Source organism: Lactuca serriola, chromosome 8 (genome assembly GCF_051521515.1).
Source record: "Lactuca serriola cultivar US96UC23 chromosome 8, Lser_US96UC23_V15, whole genome shotgun sequence".
Lineage (NCBI taxonomy): Eukaryota > Viridiplantae > Streptophyta > Magnoliopsida > Asterales > Asteraceae > Lactuca > Lactuca serriola.
Genome location: NC_136415.1, coordinates 8,359,074 through 8,370,272, shown reverse-complemented (window position 1 = coordinate 8,370,272; position 11,199 = coordinate 8,359,074). Strand labels below are relative to the sequence as shown.

The following is an 11,199-nucleotide window of genomic DNA, read 5'->3' as shown; positions in this document are numbered from 1 at the left end:
GATATTATTTACTTAATTTGACTTGCGTTGTACATTTATATTATTTAACATAATAAGTGTATTACAATATACTATATTTAAATTAACAAAAATAAGTATATTATAATAATAATTTTAAAAGTATACCAATAATGAGTTAATATTTTTTTATTTAACAACATATTTTAAATTAATAGATTAATTATATTAAGCTAGAAAATAAAATATCATGACAGTTTCAAATACATATGTTAATAGAGAAAATATATCATTTATAGTATATGACGATTATCTATTGCAATTTACTATTGTTATTATTTATTAATTTTTAAATTTTTTGATAATGTTTTAGATTTATCATGATGATTATTTATCATTCACTTTTGTATTGTAATATAATATAATTTATAAATTTATGTTATATTTAACAATTGTTAATAAAATTAATTTTAAAAAAATTTAAAAGAATTTTAGTTATTATAAAAAAATAGACTGTGGACATTTTTTTAGTTAATTTGACTTTTAGATTTAGTCTATTTTTATATTTATCATATTTAATATTTTTATTTAAATATTTAAAATATATATGTTTTTTTTTAATTTTATTTGATATTTTACTTCATGTTTTAAATTTTATATTATATTTTTAAGTTTATTTGATATATTAATTTAGGTAATATATTAAATATTATATTGAAGTCAACAAATTAAGTATGTGATATTGGTAATTCAAGAAGTCTTCTAGTTATGATAATGTTATAACTACCAACATATTTAAGTAAATAAATTTAGGTTATGATAAAAAATAGTTTTTTTTAACATCTTTTAGTTAATTTGACTTTTAGATTTAGGTTTTTACATTTATCGTATATAATATTTTCCTTTTAATTATTTAAAAAATATACGTTGAACTTTTTAAAAATTTTATGTGATATTTTACTTCAGGTTTTAAATTTTATTATTATTAAGTTTATTTGATATATTAATTTGAGTATCGTATTTAACATTATATTAAAGTCAACAAATTGAATATATCATATTGATAATTTAAGAAGCTTTCTAGTTATGATAATGTTATAACTACCAACATATCTAAGCAAATAAATTTAGGTATATTATATGAAAATATGAAGAGTTGTGAGTTTCAAATGGAAGTGGTGAAAAGAAAAGTGATTTCTTTATAATATAGTACTAGACGATATTCTGTGCATTGCGCAGTTATAATTAAAATAGTGATAAATATATGTTATTAAAATAAATATATATACTTTTTAGTAAGTTTGAATTAATAGTTCTTAAACTAATTTATTATAAAATATTTTAAGTATTTTAAATAAATGATAAGCATTATAAAAAATAAATGCACGAAATTACTTTTGTAATGGAGTTATGAGTATAAAATAATAGATCTCATATTATTCTATTTAAAATTGAATCATCGTTATAGCCGTTACTCGTGAAAATAAAAATAAACTCAATTTAGATAGATATATTTATTTTTAATGAATTTCAAAACTATTTTTTGATACATGTTTTATATTTAATATTCTATTTAAACTTTTAATATTTTTAATTTATTTTAGACTTTCTATTTTGAGGAAAATATCATTATTATAAAAAGTAAATTTTAACTATTTTTTTTTATTAATTTGACATTTTGATTTAGATTTTACATTTAAACTTTTGGACTATTTAAAAAATAGGTTTTGAATATATTATAAAAATTTTGTTTTAAATTTAATATCATATTTAGATTAACAAACTAAGCATATTATATTGATAATAAAGAATTTAATAAGAAGTTCAAAAGTTGGGTGTTTCAAGTGAATGTGGTTGAAGAAAAAAATGTCTATTTTATAAGTATATATAGATATATTATATAGATAGATGATATGATGTGATATGATGATTTGCTAAAAGCTTTTTAAAATGTTCTATTGACCTCTAATGACTACCAAACTTGACCAAATGGTTATTTAATATATATATATATATATATATATATATATATATATATATATATATATATATATATATATATATATATAAGTCCTTTTTTTTTTGTTACTTCAACATTTATAGCTTTAAAAGTCACATACGCTTTAGAAAGCTTATATGGACATCATCTTTCAAACAACGGTCTTGATAGTTCCTAATGACCATCACCAACAGTGATTCATATAAGCTCTTATTACATCCATAAGTATTTCATTTGTCATTTATAAACATTCAATTAAGTTATGGAGCTTAGTCATTGGATTCTATAGAATGGAATTGGGGACTCTATCCATGAAATCCCTTCTAAATCTAGATCTATTACAGGTTGCTTCAATTGTTTCATTTCATAACTAATAATGTACAAACAACATTCTAGATCACATGAGATTTTTTTTAATTATTGATTTCATAAATGTAATCATCTAAACACATGATAATTACATATTTGACTCCAAATCTATGAATGAAGGGTAGAGTGCAATTCATCATAACCAAGGTACAAATCATACAAGAATTTAGAGTTTAAATCACCCATTTTAAGCAGTAAATGATGCATTAAAATCTTTCAAGGATGATTTAAAAATCTTATGCTATTCTGGAGGGTAATCTAACACTCCACAATTGATTTGAACTACTAGATAGGGAATTTTACCATTAATGGAGCTTGAATCTCAACATCTTAACCAAACCTCCGTTAAAAGCAAATTGGAATTGATTCAAGGAAGGTTGAGAGTTCTAAAACTAACCCTTTACACATATTAACATTTAATCACCCTTATAAAGCACCAACATCGGATTTAGGGTTCAAACCCAAACCCTAGGTTCGAACTCTTAAAGAAGATGGGAAAATTTTATACCTCCAAATGCTTTGACAGAATCCTTGCTTCATAATATCTTTAAATCTCTACAAACTAGCTATAGATCTTTATGAATCTATCAAAGTCATCATGTGAGTGCTCTTACCTTCTCCAAATTCTCTTATTCATCTAATAGGAAGAGACTCCATTATTTAGCTCCTAATTTCTAAAAAGTGGCATAAATAGTTCATCAATTTAATCTTTCTAACAAATCACACCATTTGACTAAAACAATTTAAATGAACTTCCATCTTTAATTCTTTGACCACTAGGTTTTGTAACATCTTGTTTCTTGTCATTTATTTCTTTCAGGGTCGTGGGCCAAAAACGATTGTGTAAAGGATATGGGCCTGAAGTAGGTAAAGTTTAGTCCTTATAGAAGAAGGTAATGATGGTTAGTAAATTTAACCCTTGAACTGCATATTGGTCCGTAGGGTTGAACGGGAAAAGTCATAGGCTGAGTTCTTGCATGAAATATAGATTTTTGTTTAAGAAGTTTTTAGTCCAAGATATCAAGATAATATTGTAGGGCTCTTTAATATCTTTCTGTGGAGATAAAGATCCTTGAAAACAGAGTTGGAACAAAGAAGTTATGACCGTTAGAAGTTATGAAGGTTTTGGGTTAAACCGAGTACACTGGGAGTACTAGGCAATGACAGAACATGGAGCATCAATCTGGTACCCTGGGTGTACCAGGAGTACGCTGGGTGTATGTAATTAGAATCCAAACCCTACTTTCGGGGTTTTAAGCCTTATTTATGCTCCTTAACTTCCCCAAACCCTTATATCTTTCAGCCTCCATCTTCTCTAACCCAATATCGAAACCCTAATCCCATTTGTGAGACCCTTGAGTTTTTACATGATTTGGAATGTTCTTGGTGCATCTTGGAGAAGAAGGAGCTCATTGGAGAGGTGTTGGTTGCTTTGGAGCTTGTAGATCCAGACCTTGTTCAGCTTGATCTTTCTTCTGGAGGTATAAAGCTTGAATCTTGATGTTATATTTGTTAGATCTAGCTAGTTTTGGATGTTATGAGCTTTTGGTCACTTTAGTGCATAAAGTTTAGATCTTGAAAGTTTGTGACGTTGTTATGGATAAAGTTGGAAACTATCCATCTAAACATCATTTTGATTCAGATCTAAAGGTTGGAAACTTGGACCTAATGGATTAAGTAAGAAAAATGCACTTTTGTTCCCTTTGAAACTTAAAAGACTAGATCTTGGTTGTTTGGACCATTCTAATGGATAAAGTTGGAAACATTATCCATTATGGAGCTATTAAGAACCATAACAATGTGATATTGGTCCTTCTATCCCTTCCATGCAAGAGTTAAGATGTCTTAATGGATAAATAAGTTAGGGTTTTAGCTTTTGGACGTTTTCTGGCCATGGAATTTCATAAAGATAGGAAACTTTATGACTTAAGTCGATGTTTTAAGTCTAGATCTGAGCTTTGGACGTAATGGCTTAAGCGATTAAGCACTAAAGGAAGGAATTGTCTTGGACATATGTACGCCGGGCGTACCTGAGAGTAGGTTGCGCGTACTGGCCCTAAGTCATGTATGCTGGGCGTACTTGGAGTACGCTACACGTACTCAGCTGCCTTGTACTTTGACTTTTGTTGACCGTTGACTTTTTGACCAAGTTTGACTTTCGGATAAACTTGAGGATTTTGGACTATTGATTAAGATTTTATTTAGTTTTGGTGTTGGTAGATATGTAGGTGCAAGTAGTACAAAAAAAAGGATCGTATTGCAGTGTTTCAGAGTTCTTCGATTTAGGTGAGTTTTCCTCAATGTACTCGTAGGTCGAAGGCACTAATATCGACCCACTAGGTTGTGCTATGTATCCTAGTATATAGGATGTTGCTATGCTATAAAGATCTGTTAGATTGGTAGATCTGTATGATTACCTGTACTTGCTAGTTATATGTTATATGTTACACATGTTGTCATAGTATGGTTGGGTTGAGGAAATCCTGCTCTGTGCGGAAGCCAACAAACTTGGAAGCAAGCCATACATAAGCTGTGGGACAGTAAGGCAAGACAGGCTTATGTTGTAGGCTTAGGAGCAAGCCAAACAAAAGTTATGGGCCTGTAAGGCAATCCAGATTTATATTGTGGGATCGGGAACAAGCCAGACATGAGTTGTGGGTCGGAAGGAAAGATAAACTAATGTTGTGGGCTCAGGGGTAATCCAATATGTTAGCTGTGGACCCAATATGCATGTTGTTATATGTTTGTGTAGTGTCATTTTAGAGGAACTCACTAAGCTTTGTGTTTACATTTTGATTGTTATGGTTTCAGGTACTTCAGATGATCAGGGAAAAGCAAATGCGTGATTGTACACATCATTTGATGACATATTTCTGAAAGATTTTGTGTTACAATGATCTTGAGATATTCGTAGTTGATACTTGGTTTTGATATGAGTTTTGTTTGAAAAAAATGATTTCTATTAATTTAAAAATAAAAAAATTTACCGTGATTTTGAGATGTTACAGTTTTAATACTTTTAATCAAGAGGTCATTCACTAGTCAACACTTGGTCTTTAAGTTTATAAGTTGGCAAAACCAGTCATTTTACTTATTTTTTCTACTAATTTAATCAAAACATTTATTTTATTTAAAGTCTTAACATTTGTATTTTAAAAATCCATTAAATTTATCTTAATAATTATTTATTAAATATATTATTATTTATTTTAATTCTAATTATTTTTAATTTAATTTATTTCCTAAAATTTATTTTCTTAACAAAAAGGCAAACTCATAAATACGATTTTAGGATGTTCCAATATGATCTCATAAAGAGCTCTATACGAGCTCAAGAATTGTACAACTTTACCATTGTTTATTTATTTATTTGCAAAGTGCACATTGGCTTTGAATGTTGATATAGTATGATAATAATTATGATTGAAATCATAGGTTAGAAATATTGAAACACTCATGAATATACAATACACTATCGCATGTGTACAATTACGTTTTTATGGTTATTTAAAACACTTGTGAGCATGTTCCTAATTCACGTACCAAACGAATGATAATACTCAGTGACTAATTTCAAAATTTGCAATTAGTTTCAATAGCTTGCGAGTGTTTTGATCTTCATTAGATAATATGTCATGCCACATAGTCATGAGTCTATATAAAAACTTTGGAGCTTTGGTCACTGATATAAGGGCATCCAAAATAAGGTTTGATAGGAATTGAATGGATCATGATTACGACATTATAGAGGTCGAATAAAATGTGAGTGATGATATTGATGATGATTGAATGAAATAGGTGTATGAGTGGTTGAATGAAATTTTAATTTTTTTTTCTTGTTCAATTAAATTTCAAATATTTGTAATCATACTTTAATATTATTTTATATTTTCATATTATTTTTTTTAATTAAACCACAAATAAAGTTAATCATATTTTTGATATTAGATTATTTAGGTTTCATGTTTTTTAATTAATATATTTTTAAGTATTAAATGTAAGTTTCTTAAATTTTAATTGTTGTATTTTTAATTAGTAAATTTATAATAATATTTAAAAATGTAACGTGAAAATCTATTAAATTTTATTGGGTTTAATGGAATGTAAATGTTAAAAAGTAAAAGTGAATAAAAAATGAAACATTGATGTAAAAATGATATATCAATCCATTGAATTAGTTCGTTGAAATATGGATGCCCTAATATACTATTGCTACAAAATTACTCAATATACTATTACAGTTATTTTCTTTAACCATTTTTTATTGTTAAATGTACTCTAACAATAAGGATTGGGCCATTAGGGATCTCTTAGTTTGCATGGATGCCGTTTAATTTCTCTTTGGCAAAAAATTTCCATGATTTTCGAGCGTTGTTCATAGGGAAGAACAACATAATACGGATGAGAATAACCTTTTATATTTCGGGTTGTTTTGTTTCCCCATGGCTAATAGTTGCGGCATGATCACAGTGAACATCAGGGGTGGATCCAAGGGGATCCCGGGCCTCAAATTTTTTTGGTAGTGTAATTTTTGTTTATGTATCCCTCAAAAAAAATTTCGTTATAGTGTATATATACGCATCCCTCCATTTATAAACACAAACAAACAGTTGGTCTGTTGGTTAGACGTTGACTTACTGAAGTAAAGGTCTCAAGATCAATTTTCGTTTCTTACATATTTTTTTTTTTACTTTTGTTTTATTTTCCTAGCTATTCTATTCCATATCGCTAAATACATGTAAACTTAGCCATTTTTTTCTATTATATAAACCTGTTATCCTCATGCTTTATTTGATATCTACTTTGAGTTCCACATTGATTCAAGTACCAAAATATACTTCAACTTCATGTTTATATAACAAGACTTGAGGTTAGCTAAGGATTCGATTAAGATTTGGGTTTAAAACCGAAACCGAACCGCGGAAACCCAAGCATCTCAGGAAAAAAATTGGGCTACCCTAAAAAAAATTGGGATATCCTTTTACTTTGATCTTGACTCCGCCACTAATGAACATGATCCTTGTTAATTATGAGATAAAGATATCATGTCTAATTATGTTTGTAAAACAACAATATCTATTCAAAGTTAATTAAGCTATAGTTACATGATGCACTAAAAAAACCGCATCTAGCTGTTAGGAAAATCATGCAAGAGAGAGAAGATGATGTCGATAGATAAGTCGCTATCCATAATCAGATGCCTATTAATATTTCCTGATTTTGGCATTTCTCGTGTTCCTCGATCTTGACAAACATCCAAACAAAACTATCTTTCATGCTATCCCTGGGTGTTTTCCCATGAATCTAGCCTTCCTATTTGTTTAAATAAAGTTAACACCAACCGATTCTTTTTCTTTTTTGTTCTTTTCATCCTACTCAATCGTTCAAAATGGTGGGTGAGTCTACTTCGTTACCTGATCAGTTCTTTGACACCTCCGCCGAACAGTTTGGCGAAACAAAATTCTTGTCAACTGGAGTAGAATCTCCTGACGACATCTTCAGTATTCTCGAGGCATTAGAGGGTGTTTCTGATGAGTTCACAGCCTTCACACCTCTACATGAGACTGATTGCGGCACCAAAGAGGGTGGTTTCCATCAGCTTGCGTCCCAGAAGTCAACTTCTTCGAGTGCTGTACAGGAACTCGAGGAAATGGAGCTTGAGGCCTTTTCACCAAGAAGCAAGAAACGGAAGGTGTCTTCCGCAGAAGAAGGCTGTGAAAACTCCGATGGACAGTTAAAGATGTCTCATGTCACGGTGGAGAGGAACAGGAGAAAGCAGATGAACGAGCACTTAACCGTTCTCCGGTCCTTAATGCCTTGCTTCTATGTCAAAAGGGTATCATACTCTACTACTCATCACTATGAAGCTTTTTTTTTTCATTGATGCACAATGATTCATGTAGATATTATTTATGTGATTCTGTTGTGTTTGTGCAAACTGTAGGGTGATCAAGCATCAATAATTGGAGGAGTAATTAACTACATCACTGAATTGCAACAAGTGCTACAATCTCTAGAGGCAAAGAAGCAAAGAAAAGTCTACAGTGATGTGTTAAGCCCTAGGCTTATTTCAAGCCCTAGAACCCTACCTCTCAGCCCTCGGAAACCCCCTTTGAGTCCGAGGCCAAGCTTGCCAATAAGCCCCAGAACCCCACAGTCAGCGAGCCCTTACAGACATAGGTTACCATCTGCTACTTCTTACCTACTATCTCCGTCATCCATGGCTAATATCACACCCGCTTCACCTTGTAACTCATCCTCAAATTCCGACACCATTAACGAGCTCGTTGCAAATTCAAAGTCATCTGTCGCTGATGTCGAGGTGAAATTCTCAGGCCCTAATCTTCTTCTAAAGACTTTATCGCCAAAGTTACCAGGTCAAGCGACAAAGATAGTGTCGGTTCTTGAAGACCTATCTCTTGAAATCCTCCAAGCTACAATCAACACTGATAATGAAACAATGGTCAACTCCTTTACCATTAAGGTGAGCTAATCTTTAGAACTTATTTATTTTGGTGAAAAAGCTTTTTTATGTCATGGTTGCATGCATGCCCACAAATGTGCATCTTTCTGTATTCTTTTCTTTTTAATATGTTGATATTTCTTTTTCTTATAAATCTTTTCTAGGTAAATCTGAATTAAATATATACCTGCTACTATTGTTTTTTTTATAAATCGTTTCTTGGTAAATCTATATCGCAATCCAATTTTCAAGTGCGAGCTATTTCGAAACATCAAAATCGATAGCTATCAAAACTAGTATTTTGAACAATTGATTAATTACCCTTTTAAACCATATGAATTATCTCTTAACCGTACGTAAACAAATTACACTTTCCCTTGACGGTCAGGGCGGACCTACAAAAAATAAATAAATAAAGAAATAATAAAATAATGAAAAATAGTAGTATATTTTAACTCTTCAAATTTTTTTTTGCCCTGGTAATTTTTTTTGCCCATCTTCGAAAAATTCCTAGGTCCACATAATAATATTTGAAAATGAGGAACTTAATTATTAGCAAAGTAGAAGCTACTTTTAAATTCACCGGCATCTCTCATTTTTTTTTTTCAAATAATAAAAGAACAATACACAAAACGTGCAATTATAGATTAAATGTACCAACTACAATGTCTATTTTCAACATTTATTTGATTACCATCATTTCTTGATCTTTGAACAAATCAACAGTGTATTTTTGACATTTCTGTAAAGTGGTACGCTGTTAAATTTCTAACAAAAAACAAAATACAATGCCTTATCAAAGTCAATTGCTCAACTTGAAACTTGATCAGCAAGGTGATTTTTTTTAACAGCTAGAATTTTATTAAAAACAAGAAAAAGTTGCACACTGAAGTACAGTGGCCGGGTAATCAACCCATAAATTCGAACTCAAACATTTTCCCCAACAATGTGAATTTCTTTAATGTAGCACGTGGACCCTGATCACTAATTGTTTGTTGTTTTGTCTATTATGTTTGTACAACATTATAGAACTTTTGCTCCGTTCGGTTCTTTGGTTCATTTTGCTTTTCATGGTCTCAAACATAAATACATGCAGAATTAACATAGGAAATAAAGGATATTCAGTAAGGTAGATTTGGGAGATTAATTAAAAGAGGCAACAACAAGGTAGTTAGCTAGCAGCTGTAGTACCGACATAAATCATGAATTTAAATTATATAATGGCTATCCTGATTAAATGCAATATGTACCAATGAAATGCTATAACTATTATCAAACAAAAAAAGTAGTTGGTTCGTATTTCAAAAAGGTACCCGATCTTTGTTTGTAATCGAACATTCAATACAAGGCTATTAATTAGGTTTGTACTGCTTGTATCAGTCTTGGAACCAAAACCTGCTGCTGCTCCAAAGTCCAAACTAACATGAATCTAAGTCTTAATGGAGTACTTTTTTTTTTATTTTTTTTTTACCGTTGCAGCATTCAAATAACAAATATATTAGTTTTTAATATACACAATTTTCAAAATTCATCATTATTTACGCTTGTGGTAAGTATCTCTGTTATGAGAAAGTTCAGAAATATATGTATGTAAAAGATGAATCCGTTAATATATGGCCTTTTGCTTTGGTAGATTGGAATTGAATGCAAGCTAAGTGCAGAGGACCTCGCCGAACACATTCAGCTCACTTTTTGCTAGTACAGTTTCCGGTTCAAATTCTTGGCCTTCTCTTATTTGATGGTTTTGCTGCGGTGAGATCATACTCGATACATGTCGTATGATGTTGATGTGTAATATGTATTGTGCATGATGCCGATCGGAGTAAAATACGATCATCTAACATTGCAGGGAAGATAAAAGATGATTTAGAACCCTAACAACATCTACTTCGATCTATATATTTATAGTAATAAAAGATTCGAGGGAGATTTTCTATCGAGTAGTTAATTGATCAATGTAACTGTCACCTAGATAAGTTGTAAAATGTATTTTGCGTTTGATTAGTTTAACAGCTGTATTACCTGTTATCAAGTTATTTTTGAAAAAAATTGTTCTCGATATATAAAAGTTTGAGACTACATATGCTTTGGGCTTTAGTCATGCTTATATTATTTATAGGTCTTCCAAAGGGTATATGTTCAATTTCAAACTTCATATTTAAACGATTCGATAACTAATACCATGAACTAATAACAAATTATGTAGTATTTGACAAGCAAAACAATTAAGTGGATATATAATATTTATAATACGAGTCTTATCAAGTCCTCTAAAGTGTTCATTTGACTCACTTTTTGATCCCATCATCTAAATACTAGTAACAATATTTCTTTACCAACAGTACGTACATTCAAGAAAAACATGTATTTCAGACTCCTATTTGACCCTGCAATAGGACACAAAGCCGAG

General features: G+C 30.2%; 1 protein-coding gene across 1 annotated transcript; it reads left to right on the top strand.

Annotated features, from left to right (window-relative positions):
• The first annotated feature begins 7,577 nt into the window (after positions 1–7,577).
• On the top strand, positions 7,578–10,857 carry SPCH (basic helix-loop-helix (bHLH) DNA-binding superfamily protein). Its single transcript, XM_079017796.1, has 3 exons — positions 7,578–8,162; positions 8,271–8,810; positions 10,423–10,857. The coding sequence occupies exons 1-3, from the start codon at positions 7,716–7,718 to the stop codon at positions 10,486–10,488; spliced, it is 1,053 nt and encodes a 350-aa protein (XP_078873922.1). The 5' UTR covers positions 7,578–7,715; the 3' UTR covers positions 10,489–10,857.
• The last annotated feature ends 342 nt before the right edge of the window (positions 10,858–11,199 follow it).

Coding starts and splice junctions, on each gene's coding strand:
- SPCH (XM_079017796.1), top strand. CDS start 7,716: ATGGTGGGTGAGTCTACTTCGTTACCTGATCAGTTCTTTGACACCTCC. Junction 8,163..8,270: donor CTTGCTTCTATGTCAAAAGG/GTATCATACTCT, acceptor TGCAAACTGTAG/GGTGATCAAGCATCAATAAT. Junction 8,811..10,422: donor TCAACTCCTTTACCATTAAG/GTGAGCTAATCT, acceptor TTGCTTTGGTAG/ATTGGAATTGAATGCAAGCT.